Source organism: Dreissena polymorpha, chromosome 7 (assembly GCF_020536995.1).
Source record: "Dreissena polymorpha isolate Duluth1 chromosome 7, UMN_Dpol_1.0, whole genome shotgun sequence".
Taxonomy (NCBI): domain Eukaryota; kingdom Metazoa; phylum Mollusca; class Bivalvia; order Myida; family Dreissenidae; genus Dreissena; species Dreissena polymorpha.
In genome coordinates, this window is record NC_068361.1 from 10,097,247 (window position 1) to 10,118,363 (window position 21,117).

General features: G+C 35.2%; 2 protein-coding genes across 2 annotated transcripts in view; one reads left to right on the top strand and one right to left on the bottom strand.

The window, feature by feature from the left end:
• Positions 1 to 3,065: 3,065 nt before the first annotated feature.
• LOC127838764 (perlucin-like) lies at positions 3,066 to 6,046 on the top strand. Its single transcript, XM_052366747.1, has 6 exons — positions 3,066 to 3,215; positions 3,911 to 4,002; positions 4,283 to 4,370; positions 4,700 to 4,778; positions 5,271 to 5,408; positions 5,961 to 6,046. Exons 1-6 carry the CDS (start codon positions 3,167 to 3,169, stop codon positions 5,986 to 5,988), a joined length of 474 nt encoding a protein of 157 aa, XP_052222707.1. The 5' UTR covers positions 3,066 to 3,166; the 3' UTR covers positions 5,989 to 6,046.
• Positions 6,047 to 13,264: 7,218 nt separating this feature from the next.
• Positions 13,265 to 21,117, bottom strand: part of LOC127838471 (NADPH-dependent diflavin oxidoreductase 1-like) — a 31,707-nt gene continuing 23,854 nt past the window's right edge. The window contains 5 exon segments of the mRNA XM_052366255.1: positions 13,265 to 14,072; positions 15,033 to 15,127; positions 16,563 to 16,684; positions 17,756 to 17,815; positions 21,095 to 21,116. Of these exon segments, the coding sequence (XP_052222215.1) occupies positions 13,928 to 14,072; positions 15,033 to 15,127; positions 16,563 to 16,684; positions 17,756 to 17,815; positions 21,095 to 21,116 (444 nt within the window). The 3' untranslated portion in view covers positions 13,265 to 13,927.

The window sequence follows — 21,117 nt, forward strand, 5'->3', positions numbered from 1 at the left end:
TGTACATTTCTCTTTCTTGAATTGTTATATTTTTATTAAATGTATGCTTGACAATTAAAACGCAAAACGCAAAGTCGCATCCCCCTAAATTTTAAATTAGCCGATTGAATATTATTATCTTTTAATTCGGGCCTACTGGCAAACATTTAATTGGATATGTTTAAAAGTAAAGACCTGGGCTTGGAAGCTTATTCGAATAATAATTAGCTATTCGGCAAACAATGTGTGTCAAACAAGACACTCCGGGTGCAATTGAACAATATTTCAAATCCATGTCCATCTGATCGAAATATTATCTATTGTTTGGGGCATTATGAAATAACAAAACTCAAGCAATAATTGAAAACCATTAAGCTGTGTCTCTTATCTTAAAAACGTAGAAGTATGTCATTTATGCGCTCACTGTCATTTATTGTTAATACGAGTGATATTGTTTTCGAGAGCTGAACGTTGAACATTTCACGTGTGCCTGTTACTAGTATGATTTCGAATATAACATGGTGGATGTTATCGTATAGTGGTGTAAAGCTTTGATTTTTATTGGTCATGTTTCACATTGGCTGTTTCATATGTGTTTTTTTAGAGTCTACCTCTGTCAGTTCTGCCTGCATTGTTCGTTTGTTTTAGATCAGTCATTTCAGTTTTGGCTTTTTGTTGGATGCTTATACCTGAAGGTAAACTTCTCAGTCGATTGATAGTAAGGACTGTTAAGTTTTGTTGCTCTCTTGGCTGGGGTCGGTCTCAGCCTCCTCTCTGGCATGAGAAAGGCTGCCGTGCGTAAACTTCAATCTTTGCATCTAGTATGAGCTAGGTATTGTTTATTTTAGGCCCATTGATACGTGTGTTAAAGTCTCGCACTAACATTATTTTTCTTCTCTTTCCTCTTGTGACAAATCTTGAGTAATTTCCGTGATTTGAATGCTAAAGGAAACCCATTTTCCTTTCTTCTATATACATTTTACGGGAAAAGAAGGGCTGTAGATGCTGCTGCGACAGAGAGTAAGTCAGACTGGTTGATGTTCACTTACTACGGACCGACACTTCTACTGATATTTCTGTGCACATCCTCTCCGAGCAAGACTAGTTCTGGGATAAAAGTAGAATACCATCGTTCAGAGTAGAATATTTGCTGCGAAGTAGGATCATTGACGAGTATCATGTGTGTCTCGTATTGCCACGCTTCTATATATTCTTCCCTCTTGTCAATGGCGTCACATCTTCAAATCTGTTTGAGCTGTCAAAGCCTTGAGCGATAAGGAAGCTACTGCTACACACCTCCATCTCAAATTCTTTGCTAAAGGAGCGCTTCTACCTACATGATACCGTCAGATCGTGAAGAGCCTTTTCTCTTTCAAGTTATACTCGTGTACGAGGGGATGTTTATGATGTGCTGCATGCTGACATTTCTCTTATTAAATTGTAGGTCTTCTTGTTTCATAGTCCCTCCGCATTCCAGTGCATGATGTTGATAAAGGGAATGTGTGTTCATGTCAGTGTAAGATCGTTTGTTATTTCACGAGTGAACATAGAAAATATTATTTTTCTATGATCACGAGTGACTTCACAAACGATCTTTAACTGACAAGAACACATTTTCTGTTTCTTTTATGCCCCTTTTTCTATAAAATATTTAACAGCCGTTTCCGTTTCGCTGAAAAGTTAACCGTGGCGTGCCTCAATACATTTCAATACACAAAATGAAGTCATTAGTGTGACGAAATGACGTCATTATAACAGCAAAATTCTCTAGTTAAACTCTTTTAAAATGTAAATAAACGGTGCAAAAGAACAAAATTAAAATAAAACGCGTTGGCTTCGGTAGAATGTCGATTTTAATTCACTCGTGATCGTAGAAAAAAATATATATAATTAGTTATGATAATCTAAAAATAGAAAAGGAGTTCAGATTTTTTTTTATTTTCATCGGTGAAAATAACAATTTGTATATTTTCACTGCTGTTATTTCACTGCAGAAATGTCATAATTTATCATTAGGTATAAAATAAACTGGGTTTCTTGTCCTTTCTGATTCTGGTCTAATTGTCTCCACCACTACCTCCCCTAAACCTTTCTCTGGTTCCAGAAGACGCGATCAAAGGTTCACCAGTACCTGGAAGGTGGTACCATCGAATCTCGACTCGATGACTGTTGTGTTATGTTAGCAACATTATTTGTTTGAATCCGCATTGCAGCATGGCACCTCTGTCTCAGCGATTCAGTTTTTCTGTCAGGGAAATCATTCCATTAGCTCTTAGTCAAAGAACATCCCAAGTGATCGCAGCGAACGAGTATTTTCCAGTGGTCCGTGTCCTGGGACAAAAAGTCATAGCGAACATCTTGATTGCATGATGTTCCTGTCGTTGTACATACGATTATTCCAATGAATGAGTATAGGCCTATCATTTCCTCTTCCAACATTCTAGTAGGAACACGTTCATCTGGCCCGGAGCTGTTTATCTGTCCAGACAGACCTAGATTATCTCACAGCTAGCTTTATTTAGAGACGGTCCTCTTATCGGCTACCACGAGACCCGTCCATGGTCACTACACTACCGATCCGTGGGTAGCATTGTCAAGGTTTTTCTAGTTATGGAAAAAGAATTGAGAAATAAAATCTTAATTTAATTAAATATTTATACTAAGGTAGTTTGAATATACACGCTATGCTATAACTAAGCACTGTCGCGTACGTGTGCTGTGTTTAATGTTAGGGCCCGTGAAAATACTTTATGTTATCACAACAATGCCTTCTTTTATCAAAGTCCTAGTTTGGTCCTTCTTTTAAGAGCGTCCACAAAATCTGGGGTATTATCCTTATATGCGTTTGCTTAGTTCTTTTGTGATTTTGTTGATGCAGTGTTTCTACGCTTATAAGATTACATCCGATTACATCAATGCACCAAAAGTTTGTCCGGACAGTCCAGTACTGGTTAATTTGTCATGACCAAATATATTATTTACTGACCATCAATTGATTAGATGCAAATACGCAAAGATGAAAACATGTACCAGAATAAGAGAAGTCAATCATTCTTCCGAGACAGATTTACGTAGTTTTGTTAATGACTATACAATATGAATCGCATGTCAACTATCTTATCAGCGAATGCTTATGTTAGCTTATAATAAATAAATAGGACAATGCTGCGAGAGCGTCAAATTAAACATGAAAACAATTATTCTACTTGTCATCGAATGGAGTTGTGTAATTTACGGTATGCACTTCATCTTTACACTATACACATATTACAGTACATGTAATTGTTAAGATTGGTGTATTTGTATTTCTTGATTAAGCATATCACGATTTAATAACATAAATCGTAGTGATTTCATTATGTATAATACAGCTAACGCTTACATATTTCACAATGTACTTCTAACCACTTAAATTGTCGAATAACTATGCTTGAAATCATATCGCTAAATATTAAATACTCAACTTATTGTACATATGGGTTTAGACAATTGTATGCTTAAATCATTTTGAGAGGACTTTGTGTGTATTTTAAACACGACTTGCTTTTAATTATCCAACTATTTTTAAGAAAAATCATACAAACGGAAAGAAGCCTCGTAAAATACGAGTTAATTGCAATAAATGCCGAATACTATTAACACTATTTATTTCTGCCTATGATATTCCATTGGTAATATTAGTTGTTTAGAATTCTTAATTTCAACCAAACGAAAGTGCGAATTTAGCAGTGAGAAATCGCATCGTACTATTGTTCATTAGCATTTGTGTTTAACATTTCGAGGTTCGAAATGAATCGTATGCCATGGCATTTTATAAATCTCACATTTTAATCTTAATATCTCCCATTTCAATTATGATACTCTGTATTGTGTCATGGCGTGATCTTATTGTAACATAAAAGTCGAACTAATAACAGACTTTACTAATCAGAAACGACGGCATGCGACCCTGGGTGGATGCAACACGGCGACTCGTGTTATTTCGTGGAAATCCACAACCATAAACATTGGTTTGGTGCAAAGGTTTGCTATGTTTCTGTTTTTTGCTCGAATTATATAGACATACCGTATGTAGATTTTATTTTATATATTGAAAACTTACATAATTTAACAGCTGTATTGCCACTTGACATCCAGTTATTTCGAGTTGTGGAAAATGTTCATATTGTAGTCATCAACAGTATTACACCGGTAAGGAGCATAGTAGTTGCTAAATTAGTTGCTAAACTAATTATATATGTAATGAGTAAATTGCAGTTGTTTAGCATCAACTACTAGCTAATACTTTGGGTGCAATATACAGAGGTGGTGCGAATCTCAAAATGGGTACCTGGCTGCGATTGCGAACTACGACGAGAACGAATTCCTGAAGACGCAACTTCGAAGACTAGGTAATGCGCATTATTATACATGTTAATAGCACATAATAAAATGCAGTTATTCCGCATTTCATTCTTGAATTTGTATCTCAGCGATAAATTTTCGGTCCATTATAAGCTAGATAAGTAAGTACCAGATTAAAGACAGCATTTTGAGGATCACATCTCATTAATTCGACTTTACTTCTTCAGTTATTATTATTTTACCTCCAGTAGAGGTATTGACGACTATATGTTCTCGTATTAATGGATTTACCTTGTAATGGTTATGGCGCATTTGTAATAACGATTTGTCTTTATCGTAGTAATAATTGCTTTTCTCTAATGTTTTACTCACTCAGCGCCGACGGTTCATATATGGCTAGGTGGCACAGACATTGCCGCGGAGCATAACTGGGTGTGGGCTTACACATGGGAACCGTAAGTACTTTTGATCAAGACTTCTACGTACGTAAACTGAATAAACCGATATAAGCATTTGAGATGAAGACATCTAAATTCGCAAACGGGATAAACCTAAATATTACAATCAAACTAAGTTGCATCGGCACGAGACAATGAGTGTCATCTGTACGAGCTCTTTTATTAAAGGCAAGTGAACCTTTGCCCAACCATTAGACACAGGACAAAATCACACGAGAAATGCAAACATAAATTAATAAAACTGATGTTACCAAAAATGAAAAACAATTTATAAAAAAATCAACGTTGAATCTGTTTTATTTCAATTGTAATGTTTGAAAATATTACGATATGTAACATAATATATTTTAATAATCATGTCTGACGAATGGACAGTGTTTTGTGTTCTTTTATAACACACAATGTTCGCTTAAGACAGTCCTTGTGTAATGATCCAATGAAGCAATATATAAGCTCGTAGCGCTATCTGGTTGTTTTAATTGATTTTAGGTTTGGCTTCTCGGATTGGAATACTGGTGAGCCGAACAACGCCGGTGGTCAGGAAGATTGCCTTACATACCTCGTAGGACTGTATCTATGGAACGACTTGTGGTGTGGCTCTGAATTAGCATACATATGCGAGAAGCCGTAAGCCATTCGTTAGTTTAGTAGTAATACAACAAAAGTCTAAGCGCGACCTTGACCTTACACGTTTGATGTTCAAACTGATGTATCATTTTGCGAACAATAATTTTATTTGCGTCATTTATTACACAAGAAATGCAATAATTATATATTGAATTATTGGATTATAAATTATAGAAATATGATTATGTATCTATTACAGTTCAATAGCAGGAAAGTGTTGAGCACAAGCTCGTAGTTTTCAATGCCTCTCTCAATAAACTGCATTCAACACTTATGCATTCTATAGAACATATTCCATGCACACCACCTTAAATGTAGCATGCTTGGGAATCCATGCGAATGGCGAGCGTTTTACTAAGCTTTTATAGTGAAATTACTGCTTTTCAAATGTGAAATATACTTTTCACCGACATACATCGGTTTCTGTTGTAGAAATTCGCTTCATTTCAAACAGTCGACATTGTGCAATAGAAATGAAACGTGTAAGTCCAGCATTGTTTGTGACAATCGTAGTATGTGCTATCATGGCGTTAATTCGTTCTTTTATTTCAGACTGCATCCAGGGCTGTTGATCGGATAAGCCGACTTGATTTTGGTATATCTTTATTAAAGTGGTTCAAAATAAATCATAATCTAGACCTGTTTAACTTATTTTGTTTTTTTATATATATTTGAAAGTACTTAAAAGGATCTGTGTGTTGTTTTCTTATATGCTATCACTCTTTGCCGTGATAGTACAACTACTATTTATCTTAATTATTTAAAGCTTTTTCAGTGAATACATTTTCATTAACAGAAATGACATCACGTTAGCAAACCATCAGAAGAATTAATTATATGTGAATTTGTCTGTCGTTTAAAAGCATGTGATAAACAGAGCCGACTCTCGTTGTCATTTTAGTTTAATTTCAACCTATTTAGTAAAGCTCGATTGCAAAGAAAGCCAAAGGCCTACTTGAAACGCTCTCGAGTCCGTTTCCTGGGCCAGAAACCAGTACTTGGCGTCTATGGGGAAGATCCGAAGAACTCTCCCATCGTGGGGATCGAACCCGGTCGCTAGGCGGACACCATATCCATTACACCACGGCGACCTTGTCATTCACTTACATTATTACAGTAAGGGGTATGTAACATTCAAGCACATACCATTACACTAAGACTTGTCCTACTGGCCGTGTTGGCCGCTGCTTACACTTTTTCTACCATAATAAAAAAAAGGAAAAAAAAACAAGACTCTGATGCAATTTAATCATAAATGAAAGCGGTAAGGTAAGTGTTGTGGGTAAAAATAAAACGATGTAATTTGTATAAGGCCATTCATGTAGTGATCAAACTGGCTGTGTTGTTTACTTAAAAAGTTAAAATCTATGCGTATACAAAGGTGAATAAGTTTAAAAGGTAGGAAAAGGCCAAAGAACGGTAGCTGAATTGTTAGTTGACGTAGTAATTGTGAAATGATACTTAAATCATGAATATTAAAATTGGTTTATGTGCACAATATACATTACTTGAAACATATTTGGAATTATAAAAAAATGAAGTGTTTACCAAAGGTCTGCAACAATCATTCAACTCAAATATCGTTAGATGGGACGTTTCCAAGGACATTATAGGAGGACGTACATACTCTATAACAACATTCCGCACACATGCAGCAATCTTTAATCAGCAATCTACACCTTTTTCTTAAATATATTAACACTTTTTTTACATATTACAGCTAAAACACCCAGTCAAGATCGAGCTTAAGGTATGCTCATAACAATTTTTGAACGTGGAAATCGACGCTAAATAAATTTAGGGGAAATTTCTGAATGTTACTTTCACTGTGATACCGCAGTTTTCATGCCAATGTGGAGACAGGGTGCAGGATCACGTGACTTTTTGGGGTTCCACCTTTTAACTTTTACGGTTTTAAACGACGGTAGGTGGTGTTTTATTTCAAATAACTTTTTAAAACAAGTTTTCATAAGAATTTCAACTAGTGCATAAAAGACAGATTTGTATGCTGCTTATGCCAAAATAAAATATATCAGAATGACTTTATTTAATAAACATGTGTTCTTGTTCAAAAGTTCAATTTTACTGAATTCATTCATTGTACACGATATGTGTCACGCAACGTGAAATTGTGTCACCGATTTCAGACGTATTCAAGTATTTATTCTTATACCATAATAAATCTGCCCAAACTGCAAGAAATCCTGTCTTTTATGCACTATAAATTGTTTGCAAATGTATTTCAATAACTTGAGATATTTGCATAAATAAAGTTCTTTACGGCGTGATTACATTCTGTCCATGACAGCCCGTGTGTAAACCCCTGAAAACCCCGTTGATTCTGCACCCTGGGAGATGTTCCCAACGATTAAACAGAACGAAGGCTGAGCTTATTTGGTGATTTCATGTCTTTTCTTGTCTTCATCTAATGTAAGTGTAATCCGAATATTAAACGATGATTTCTTTAAGTTCCTTTTCAACAACTCATATTATTTCATTCGAAGTAAATCAGAAGCGAGTCAAGACGGCAATAAGTTCAACCATCCATTGGTCACTCGGTAAACTATCGCTAATAATTTAAAACCGTCACTTCTTTTTGTGTGGTTGTCGTTTTAAAGTATTGAGTTAAAAAAATCAGTCTACAATTACCGGATAATTATCATTTTAATACAAGTTATTTACTATTTCTAATTGTGACCTACATAAATATCAAGTGCATGGTGGTGGAATAAAAAACTACTGAGCAGTAAGGTTCCGACATTGTTTACTTTTTAGAAACAAAATACTGAGCTCTTTATTATAACTATTTTTATTTTCCATGACATAAAAGTGCCAAGTAGTGATATACGTAAATTACGTATAAAAGTTTGTTTCGGGTACTTTCAGTCAAGCATTTCTCTCAACAGATATACATTACAAAAAAGCATATTGAACGCTATCAAGATACGAGGCGGGTAGCTCCGTTGGAAGATAGCTGGAATACAAAGCAGAGAATCGTGTGGTTAGAGTCCTAAACCGTGAAGATATTTTTTTTTATTTTCAGTATCGAACATTTATCCAAGTTCCAAATATCTTCGAATCACCAATGTATTAAAGCATGTAAAGAGAAAATTCCAATAACAAATCATTATCTAATCTAGTAGATGACAACACAATTTGATTTGTATAAATCATGTGCATTAATTTATTGGTACAAGAATATTCGTTGAATTAATATCCCTCGCCAAATAAATTGTGTGTATGTATGGGTGCAAATCCTTTGTTTTACAGTATAATCCTAAAAAATATAATTAAGTATAGGGTAATTGTGTTTATGCATTGCAACTCTCCTCCCTGATATATGCATACATCCAAACAAGAGATATATTTTTTAAAAAAAGATATACGGTGCTGATTGTGGTTGGAGTTGGTGAAAGGTAAAGAGTTCAATGAAATTGATCAAATATATCGAATGTCTTTTTCTGTGCAGTTCTTAGCTGCATCACAAGCAGTACGGGATGTTACTCGGAGTTTTCGCGGCTTATTTTACATTATTACATATTTCTGGTCATAAACCTATAGATACAAAACAGAAAAACAAAAGAAGAATAGAAGTGAAATTTAAACATATGAGTCAACCGGCCACACACGAAGTATCCGTACATATCTTAAATATTTATAGGCGCGTTCTTCGAACAAACCTACATGTATTATAGTGGTTTGTCGGGAATTGCTATTTGATTCGATTATTAACAGTAGCGAGAATCATCGCGCTCATGCTTAATACATTAGTAAATATGGTGGAAGAATCCTTGTTAAATTAATCAAAAATAATATTTATCATGGTATTGTTGAAAACACATTAAGAATCTATTATTGACATACCATAATTATATCGCTGAATATCTTCATTTAACATATTTCTGGTCTAAAGAAAATTCCAGTTCACGCGATAGCGTCTATATTATATAACGATTATTTTACTGGCCGCGAACTGACCATTATACCTTGCGGGTTGGAATAAGTGAGGCCACCAGTGGCGTAGCCAGGCGAAAATTTTAGCCGAGGCAGTATCTTAGGTCATTCTACAGGGGTCCGGGAGTATGCCCCTCCTGAATTTTTTTTATACCTTGAACATCTCTGGTGCGTTTTAAATGTGCATAGGGCTCTTAAAAAATACATTAAATCAAAAGCGTTTTCAATCATAAGCACATATAAAAAGGATCATGGATGAAAGCTATTTGGAAAAAACCCGGACCTACTGGGGTTCGAACCAACGCAGTGACAATATAGTAGTGGTCAATGGATCCAGAGTCCGACGAGTTACATATTGCGTCACATGGACAAATTGATTATCATGAGAAGTACACATATTTAACTTAAATCAGTAAAGTTTCTGGCCGTTTTTTTTTCTATTTTCGTGTGTACAATTTTGTTTTAGCAATACGTCATTATTTTCTGTCAGTTCTATCATCAACTATATTGACTATTGAAAAGAAAAGACTTGAACTTCTTTATATAAAAAAAGTTTAATACGCGGGATATCATAATTTGAAAATTCTAATGTAAACAAAGATTCTAATCACATGAAACGGTCCCGGATTTAACTCGACACCGGCCATGAAGAGGAGAATACCAATAAAGCCGAAATCGCCAACCACCCAAAGTGTTTCTAGGTCCAAAATAGACCCAGACCTGACCGTAAAACACCCGATTTTAGCTCGGTACGTTCCGATGATTATAGCATCGAAGTGTACAGTGCGACGCTTTGTTAAATTTACGGATTTTCCAAATCATTTGGCAGAGCCATTTTGGCATTAATTGAAGTTATTAAATTGAAATAATAATCTGCCTCAACATGAACCAATTGTATTCAATGATATTTGTTTGTGAATATCATAGTGCCTAAAATTCACTAAATTACCTCAATTTCTTATATAGATTGTATTGTTTGACATGAATTTTCATTTTTGTCCTTGTAATCTCAACATTGCTATGCAAATGTTAGCCGAGGCAACTGCCTCGTTGTGCCTCAGCGTGGCGACGACGCTGGGCACGCTTCCACTGCTGGAACGACGGCTTGTTTAAAACTTTATACTTTTACATGTTTAATATTCAATTTCGAAAACAATTTGAAATGGTTTGGCCAAAACGAATATCAGAATAGGGAAAAACGATTCTTTTATAAACTTACATATACTAGTACTCAGACAGGAATATGGAAGTAATTACTAAATATGAGAACATAGACTTTAAGTACTAACGCTCTGGCGCTGGCATTCTCGGAAGACAAAAGGTGCACGCACAAACTGTATTGATGTCTAGAGTTGAGTATAAAACTGTTCTATCTATCAAGCCTTTTAATTGTAGGTAAAATTGTTGAACACGCTGTAAAACAGTGTTACAAAGACGCGGTCATATTTCCTATGTTCTGGCGGTATGCTCAAATCAGCCAATGGGTTAAATGAAGTGTATTCATTCGTGTCTAGCCGCGGGAAATTTTATTTGAATTTTTTTGGACACTTACAAAGGTCAGGCAAGGTCAAAAGTGACGTTAAACAGCTACGCCGAAAAATTGCATGTAGAAATCTTGTAGCGTATCTGAGATATAGCCATGAAAAGTAACATTATACAAAAACAACAAAGTGCAGTAAATTCTAATTAAGAAAGTGTAGAGTTATGGTTCTTGTTCAAGGTAATTATACTCATTGATATCTATACACCAATGAAGTTTCATGTTAAAATCTGGTATGGAATAGCCCTCAAAGGTATCATCATACAAATGGCTATAAATCTTATTTAAGAAGGAGTTTGGTTATGGTTCTTGTGCAAGACACTTCTTCTCATTGATCTCTATAAACCCAGGAAGTACTTTGTTTATATATAGTTCCTGAGATTTAGCCCTGAAAAGTTTGTGAAGACGGACGGACAGACTGACAACGAAGTCTATACCCGACTGCCTTTGGCGGGAGATAAAAGTTAAATGTGTTCCTTAAAAAGAGCTGTCAGAGGACAGCGCGCTCGACTATTCGAGTGCTTGACAGTATAGCGTTAGCCATCATGGGGAAATTGTTCATATTCAATAATTTATTCATGGGTATTGTTATTAATAAGATAATGTTTAAAAACAAATTTTTTTTTTTGGGGGGGGGGGGTAGGAGGTGGGTGGGAGAAGGGGATATAATGTGGGGTGTGGTAATTTATTAGTTGATGTTTAAAAAAAAATTGGGGAGGGGGGAGGTTGGGGGGGGGAGGGATTCTGGGTAGGGGCGTGGGGTATTGTTTGGGTGGAATCCATTGTGGTATTCAGGTAAGTGTTGTTTTGTCAAAGTAATAATAAAATGTGATCATAAATAAAGAAGTTATGGCAATTTAAGCAAAATGTTCAATAATCTAAGTATAAAAGGGGCAATAATTATGACAAAATGCTTGATAGAGTTGTCTGCTTTTGTTTATAGGTTGGGTTGATGTTGGTTAACAAGTATGCAAAATATGAAAGCAATATGTCAAGGGACAATGAAAATAAATGGGGTAGAACAAAAACTTAAACATTTGCTGCATATTCTAAGTGGAAAAGGGGCCATAATTATGACAAAATGCTTGATAGAGTTGTCTGCTCTTGTTAATAGGTTGGGGTCATGTTGGTAAACAAGTATGCAAAATATGAAAGCAATATGTCAAGGAACAATGAAAAGAAGACTATTGCCCAGCAATATCAGTCCCCTACCGGCTCCACCATTGTCAGAAATTCCTTTTTTTTTATATTTGTTGCCTAAGCAACCAGAATTTTTGACGTAGGAACAAAATGAAATGACGTGCATAATGTCCATATTGCCATTTATCTATGTTTCAAGTTTCATGAAAAAATATTAATAACTTTAAAAGTAATCGCAGGATCCAGAAAACCACCATTTTCAGCAGTATTTCTAGTCTATTTGTTGCCAAAGCAACCAGAATTTTTGACGTAGGAACGAAATGAAATGACGTGCATAATGTCCATATTGCCATCTATCCATGTTTCAAGTTTCATGAAAAAATATTAAGAACTATAAAAGTTATCGCAGGATCCAGAAAAGTGTGACGGACGGACAGACAAGCGGACGGAGCGCAAACCATAAGTCCCCTCCGGTGAAACCGGTAAGGGACTAATAAATGGGGTAGTACGAAAACTTTAACATTTGCTGCATATTCTAAGTGGAAAAGGGGCCATAATTATGACAAAATGCTTGATAGAGTTGTCTGCTCTTGTTTATAGGTTGTGGTCATGTTGGTAAACAAGTATGCAAAATATGAAAGCAATATGTCAAGGAACAATGAAAATAATTGGGGTAGTACAAAAACTTTAACATTTGCACGCTAACGCAGACGCTAACGCCAACGCCGGGGTGAGTAGGTTAGCTCCACTATATATATTTTATATATAATAGTCAAGCTTAAAATCACATACGGCTGCAAAGTTCGATTAAAATTCGTCCACTAGTTAACCCATTTATGCCTAGCGTCTAGTAAAAAGGCCTTGGCAAACAGCGTAGACCCAGATGAGACGCCACATGATGCGGCGTCTCATCAGGGTCTGCGCTATTTGCTTAAATGAATTTCTGTAAGAAATATTCTTAATATAAAAATAAATATACTAGACATCCCTAATTTTGGAAATAAATTGATGCAATTTAGAAGGATGGGAGAGTCATAAGCGTAAATGGCTTAAAATTCGTCCACTTGTTAAAGAAGAGTGGAGTACACAAGCCGTCTGGAGCTATGAAGTGTGCAAGTCTCAGTGCGATTTAGAACGTCGGTTACGTATTGATATATGGGATATGTATATGCTTGCATGGGTACGTGATGTCATTTTAACACAGTGAAACAAACACTGATACTATCATTTACATGTTTATGAATCATCAATAGCAAACAAAATTACGACTATAACGGTGTGCATTAATAAACGTCATGTTCAAATGAACACTTCAATACACAGTATTATCTGCTTAAGAAATTGATATGGTTCTTCCGGTCCATAAGTATTTCTCTTTTTACACGTGTAAATTTACAACACTGTTTTATGTGGTGAGTAAAACAAGACCATACGTGAAGGTATTTCTTATGGGAGCATTATATACCTGTACATGGTTTTACTTGAGCTTAGATACATTTAGTATCCAAACATACCACCAGGCACATATTTCTGAGAGACAGTCTGATGCTGTTCTGTAAGTCTCCTTGGCCCAAATAATCCCATTTTACTTATTCATATATCAACAATTCCATGATCACGACATTTTTAAATTTATAGTGTCCCATATCAACAATAAAACTATCAACAGCAGGTTTCATATAGATAATTTAAACATAGATAAAATCCAATATCAATAATCCGTTATCAAGAGCAGGTTTCAGACTGATATCGATTAAGACAGGTATATTTATATATTTATAAGTCCTATATCATAAATCGAATCATCAAACCCAGGTAACAGTATGATATCACTTTCAACAGGTATATTTATACATAAACAAGTCCTATATCAATGATCCAAATATCAAGACCAGGTTTCCGCCTGATATCGCTTTTCCTTGTCAAGCATGAGAAGGAAATCATTGGCCGCTGAGTCACTGAGGCCACCATGCACTTTCCCCACCTCTTTGATAGCTTCACGGACTGAATCTGGCATGTTTTTGGAATTTCTGAAAAAAATACATTTATATTAAAAAACTTTATAAAAAAAATATTTATGTTCTATCTAAACTACAATGTAATAAGCTCACAATTAAACACATATAATAATAATACATGTATACAAATTCACTTTGCTAAATCAGAGGGGTTAATCAGGTGACGCTCAAGATGTGACGTCCCTGCTGAAGGAGGTATTTTTCTCTGTTTATACCCATCATAACTTTGGTTTAATTTTTAACTGCCACTCACTTTTGAGCCATATCAGTACGAAAGTAATCTACGTTTTTTTTTCTTATTGATATTTGCTTTATAACTGCCTTCGTATTTTCTAAGCAAGAGCTGTAATTTTGTGATCCTGCTAAGAAATTTCATAAAAAGTGTGACTCTGGGAAAAAAAAAAGAAATTTGAATGATGAATTGCATTGGTATTTTCATGGTTTTAATGCTTTAAATATGGTTTATTAACACTTTCCCCCATAAGAAGCAAAGTGAAAATTGCTTTTGCAACCAGCATAAAACCAGAACAGCCTGCGAGTAACTTGCAGTCTGTTCAGGTTTTATGCTGTTTGCTGCTCATCAGTAACTACGGGTTGGAAATGAAGCCTTTAAAACTTAAATTTAGTAAGAAAGGTATTTATTTAAATTTAACTTTCTAAGGGACTACAAATGCGTCAAAGGTCGCGTTCTGAGAACACTGGGCACAATGCATGTGCGTAAAGTGTCGTCCCAGATTAGCCTGTGCAATCCACACAGGCTAATCAGGGACGACACTTTCCCCCTAAATTGGATTTTTGCTAAGAAGAGACTTCAATTAAACGAAAAATGTCATAAAAGCGGAAAGTGTTGTCCCTGATTAGCCTGTGCAGACTGCACAGGCTAATTAGGGATGACACTTTACGCACGTGCATTGTGCCCAGTTTTCTCAGAACAAGACTCATATGTATCCGAGTGGTAAAGTGTACACTTACCCAGCTACACAGACCACGGCACCTGACTGCAGCAGCCTCCACACCTCGCTGCCTGCATCCCTTATAGCATGCTGTACGTAGTATTTACTGCCATCCTGTGGGCAGAAATCAACATATTATAGATACAACAATTATGTCAACAAAACAGATGGCAATGCAGAGTCTTCAACTTTTAAAAGCTCTCTAAACACTCAAAATCAACGAATATTTCGTACAATATTTTGAAAAATTAAATTTAAACATAAAACATCAGTGTCCCTTATAGGAATAGCCAAAATTTCAACACTATATGTGGTATGGTAACGAGATACAAAATGCTCGTTTAAAAAAAAAATTGAGTCACAATATATTCCATGTGAATTGCTGGCTACAATATCTGAACATTTACGAGCGAAAGCAAGATTAGCTTCAGGCAGCTCCGGTAGCAGGACGTTATTCTCATGATTACGTCGTTTTTCATACGATGCCCGAATCAAATCTCACATTCGCTCATAAATGATCGGATTTTGTGGCAGGAAATTAACATGGAATAAATTGACACAAAAAATAAAAATGAGCAATTTGTATCTCGTTAAATGTATGTTACCATACAACATCTAGCATTCAAGTTTTGGCTATTGCTATAAGGAACACTGATTTTATATGAGTTAACATTATTTTACACAATTAATTAAAACAAGAGTTTTCTATTGCCAAAACAGCATTTCCTTACTGGTTTAATGTTTTTGGAGGATGAATAGGATTTCCTTAAGTTTTATCAACCTATGTAAGTCTTTGTTAGTAATGTCAGGATCCAGATTTTAATTTAATATTATTTTTGTATTCATAGCAACCACAATTTGAGCCTGCAGATAAAACTGAAATAACGTGCATATTCAACATATGACCCCAGGACATCCTGGATAAATTTACTTGTAACTGGACTTTTTTAATTGTGACCATGTCCCATAAAATAACGTGCAGAAGTAAGTTTACCATGTAAGTTATTTATATAACAATTTACATGTCATACTGAATAAATTGGCCTTTATATCACTTTTTGAAAAATACACTACCTTAAACAAAACTTAACTTAATAAATTCAAAAGTTTACAAAAGTTATACTTTTTCAATCAGAATTGAAATCTCCGGAGATTGTGTTGTAAAAACTTTATAATATGAAAGTATTGCTTTTTTTCAAAATTTTGGGAATGTGGAATACGGCCTTGTTTTTAATAAACTTGGAAAATTCTTACTAAAAATTACTTTAAAATTGAGAATAAAAGAATTCTTAATATTACATTTACTAAGTTTCAACTTGTAGAGCTGGATAGAGAACTTAGCTCAATTTTAAAATTCTTTGCCAAATTTTTTTTGGGGGGGAGGGATGAGGGGTTGGACTTCAACTGGGAATTATAGGCAGTCATTTGGGAGTCATTTGGGAAACATATATACGTTTTATCATTGGGTATGGCAACAAATATTGCCCCAAATGTTAACCAAATAAACACAATTTGAGCTTAAAGAGGAACATTCTAACGTCTGTATTACCTGATTATCCCTTGAGAATGCAGTATGAAGTGTCAGCAGCTGCCTAGCAACCATATCCTTCCACTGGGTCTCGAAGTAGAAATCATTACTACTGGAGCGGCACCCGAAAAACAAGGTACTCGCTGAAATAAAAAAGATACTACAAAATCATGTAAATTTGTTGGAATTAATATTTTTTGAAAAACATTACTTTTTCATGGACAGGAAAACTTGCGGATTTCTGAATAAGGAAAAGAATGAGAAATTTGCATGGGTCATTTTCCTATGTGTTTGTGTATACTTCGTGGATGATGAAACCACAAATCAACAAAAATTAATGTCCTACAAATAATAAAGCGTTTTAAAGTATCTGTAAGTTTTCGTCACTTTTTTATATTACTTAGCCCTTTCCCCCTCCGAAGCAAAGTACATGTAAAAATGGCTTTTGCAATCAGGATAAAACCAGAACAGCCTGTGAGTTACTCCTTGTCTGTTCAGGTTGATGCTGTTTGCTTCTCATCAGTTTCTTAAAAGTTTAAAAGAAGCCTTTAGAAGTGCGTTTATAAGGGGTAAAGGTATACAAGAAGTTTACATTTTTTCAAATTAGCAAGCATGTAAAGGATATTTGTTGGGTTTTGGAAGGTCTTTCATTTGAGTCTAATTGATCAAAGAAATTCATTTAATCATGAATAAAGATCAATATAATACATGCTGAATTAAACAATTGTGCAGGACAAAGTATTTACAACAGGGTATGTTGAACTTCAAATCTTTTATTATTAATCAACAGATAAAAATTGACTGGCATCCATGCATCCTATTCTACCTTCGACCAAGGGCAAATAAATCTGTAATGTATCCATGATCGGGCATGATAAACAAAATCTTGCAAATCTTCACTTTATTGTGATGACATTTTTAAAGTTCCATTAAATTGCTTAAGGAATTAGAAAAAGGTTCAATGCAGAAAACAATTAACAATTTATGAAAGCAGTAGGAAGCACACTCGCCGCAGAAAACAATTAACAATTTATGAAAACAAACGGAAGCACAAACAAAATGACTGACCAACAGCATTACTCCAATATACCTCGCCACTGCAAGGATATAATAAAGGGCAGTATGATGACCAGCAAATATTTCTACAGCTGGTTATAAATCAACAACTATATTAGACATTGGGAATTTTGCAGACATTTATAGCACAATCTTACCTCCTTTCTTGTTGACTGCTCTTTCTTCAATAAAACTGCGAAATGGAGCAATTCCTGTTCCTGTAATTTACATTTCAATATAATATAATTAATTATTTACTTTACTTATAATAGTCACAGATTGTTTCATACTCAAGTATGTTTAAGTGTTTATTGATTAAAGAAAATGAATCTCCTCGTCCGTAATTTCAAATTTGAAAATATTAATTGCATAAACATTTATTAAAGATCGGATCAATAATTAACAAGAGTTGCGCAGTCAGAGACATATGCCCCCCCCCCCAAAAGAGAACTTTGAACTAGTGACCCCAATTTTAATAGGGGTTGTCTACTGTCCATGACCAATACATATGTGAAATATCAAGCCAATATGTCAATTAGTTTGTCAGTTATTGATCAGAAAGGATTTTCACACTTATTGTGACAGTGACCTTGACCTTTGACCTAGTGACCCCAATTTCAACAGGGTCTTCTACTTTCCAAGGCCAAGGCACATGTGAAGTATCAAGCCAATCGGTCAATTCGTTGATGAGTTATTGATCGAAAACGATTTTCATACTTATTGTGACAATGACCTTGAAATTTGACCTAGTGACCCCAATTTAAATAGGGGTCATCTACTGTCCAAGGCCAATGCACATGTAAAGAATCAAGCCAATCAGTCAATTTGTTGACGAGTTTTTGATCAGACACAAACTGGTCTACCAACAGACCGACAGACAGACATACCGACATCTAGCAAAACAGTATACCTTCTCTTCTTCAAAAGGGAGCATAATAATATCCTTAAGCATAGTAATGGTTGGGGCCCGAAGAGGTTCGCCTGAGCCCGTACTCCAAAAGCTTCTTATGGAACTGTTAACTTCAGTACTACTTAAGTGAGAATTTCCGATAAATCATCTAGGAATCCAATATTTTCTGCTAACAAAGGATAAAACAGTAATATGGAATTGATATCCCCCGCCAATATGCTTCTGGACACAAAAGTGTTATATTTGACACTCAAAAAAGCATTTTTTCAAGATACAAAGGGCCATAACTCCGTTATTATCCGATGGTGTACAATGCCATTTGGCCTGCATCATCCTCTTATCCATATATATACTCATCCCAAGTTTCAATGAAATCCCCAAAAGCACTTCCAAGATATGGCTGCAGACACAAAATAAGCATTTTTTCAAGATACAAAGGGCAATAACTCCGTTATTATCCGATGGTGTACAATGCCATTTGGCCTGCATCATCCTCTTATCCATATATATACTCATCCCAAGTTTCAATGAAATCCCCAAAAGCACTTCCAAGATATGGCTCTGGACACAAAATAAGCATTTTTTCAAGATACAAAGGGCCATAACTACGTTATTAACAGATGGTTTACAATGCCATTTGTCAGGCATCATCCTCTTATCCATATTTATACTCATACCAAGTTTCAATGAAATCCGCCAAAGCATTTCCAAGATATGGCTGAGTGAATATTTGATTAGGTTCCATTTACTGTCCATATTCAACAATTATCTAAATGGTAGACATTAACAGAGATAAGTTTCATAATTACTATGTTAAATAATATGTAAACAATATTAGATAAGAGTTCTTAGCAGATCACACACTTAAAGCAGTTTTATGCTTTGTCGAAGCAACTAACCCCCATGTATTTTAGTAACGGTGTGTTGTCCGAATTCTTAAAGGGTAATTTTCTTGATTGTTTTATAAAAGAATGTCAAACAAAAATAAAACAAGGGACAAAATTGTCACAAAACCAGGTTTTCAGTTGAAAAATAGTCTGATAAAGGGAGACAATTCAAAATGTGTATTGTTAACCCCCTTGTGTAAAATTGACCTTGATTTCAATTAGAAAACAAGGGCTGTTTGTAAAACATGCATGCCCCCATATGGGCTGTCAGTTGTAGTGGAATCCAGTGTGTGAATACGTTTTTTTGTCACTGTGACCTTGACCTTTGACCTAGTGACCTGAAAATCAATAGGGGTCATCTGCTAGTCATGATCAATGTACCTATGAAGTTTCATGCTCCTAGGCCTAATTATTCTTGAGTTATCCTATGAAGTTTCATGATCCTAGACATAAGCATTCTTGAGTTATCATCCGGAAACCATTATACTGTTTCGAGTCACTGTGACCTTGACCTTTGACATAGTGACCTGAAAATCAATAGGGGTCATCTGCCAGTCATGATCAATGTTCCTATGAAGTTTCATGATCCTAGGTGTAAGCTTATTGAGTTATCATCCGGAAACCATTTTACTGTTTCGAGTCACTGTGACCTTGACCTTTGACCTAGTGACCTGAAAATCAATAGGGGTCATCTGCCAGTCATGATCAATGTACCTATGAAGTTTCATAATTCTAGGCCTAAGCGTTCTTGAGTTATCATCCGGAAACCATCTGCTGGATGGACCGACCCACCGACATGTGCAAAACAATATACCCCCTCTTCTTCGGAGGGGGGCATAAAAAAATGTTCAGATCTTTATTTTTAATTTTAGTTTATATTAAATATTGGCAAAATCTTGTTTAGTTTATCCAACAAGAGTAGAAAGGTGATACTCCAACTTTCTTGTACCGTGACCACCATTGACTTATTAAACTTGCATGAACAGTGTGATGAATAAACGCTGGAATGCATACATCAAAGCCCATATACAAACACAGCACTAGCCACACAGCCTACTGTTTAATGCTTGTATGAGTCAAAAATGTACTACCAAAGACTTGTTATCTGACATTTAGGTGATGGTTGCTCACCCTAAGCCTTTCAATACCTTTTTATACAATAGACATATGAGTTTTCTCAGAAAATCAAGGGTCAACAAAAAATGTTTATCTTATTTCTATCACTACAATTATGAACCTTATTTTGGGAAAACTGGGCTAAATGTATGTGTTTAACCCTTTATCACTTAGTCTGATAGATACGTATTTTTACGCATTTATAGTCTGTTAAAAAGTTAAATTTAATTAAAGACCTTTCTTACTGGATTCAAGTTTTAAAGACTTCATTTCCAACCCTTAAATACTGATGAGCAGCAAACAGCATAAAACCTGAGCAGACTGTGAGCTACGCACATGCTGTTCTGGTTTTATGCTGTTTGCACATAGCAATTTTCACTTTGCTTCTGAGTGGGAAAGGGTTAAAGTGTTGTCCAAGAATATGGGACAGCACTTCCTGCTTTTATGGAATTATTGGTTTTAAAGTAAGTCCCTTCTAAACTATTATTATGACAAACTTGAGTATACCGCACACACTTAAATTGGCCAACACTTAATACAAATGCATTTAGCGACGTTTTTCCAAAACCTGTCTGATACAATACCTGGGCCAATCATTATCACAGGA

What these genes read in the sequence shown, in the direction of transcription:
- LOC127838764 (XM_052366747.1), top strand. Translation starts at nt 3,167, where the DNA reads ATGAAAACAATTATTCTACTTGTCATCGAATGGAGTTGTGTAATTTAC. An exon ending in ATGGAGTTGTGTAATTTACG is followed by an intron (nt 3,216 to 3,910) that starts GTATGCACTTCA and finishes TTTACTAATCAG; the next exon opens with AAACGACGGCATGCGACCCT. An exon ending in GACGCAACTTCGAAGACTAG is followed by an intron (nt 4,371 to 4,699) that starts GTAATGCGCATT and finishes TTACTCACTCAG; the next exon opens with CGCCGACGGTTCATATATGG.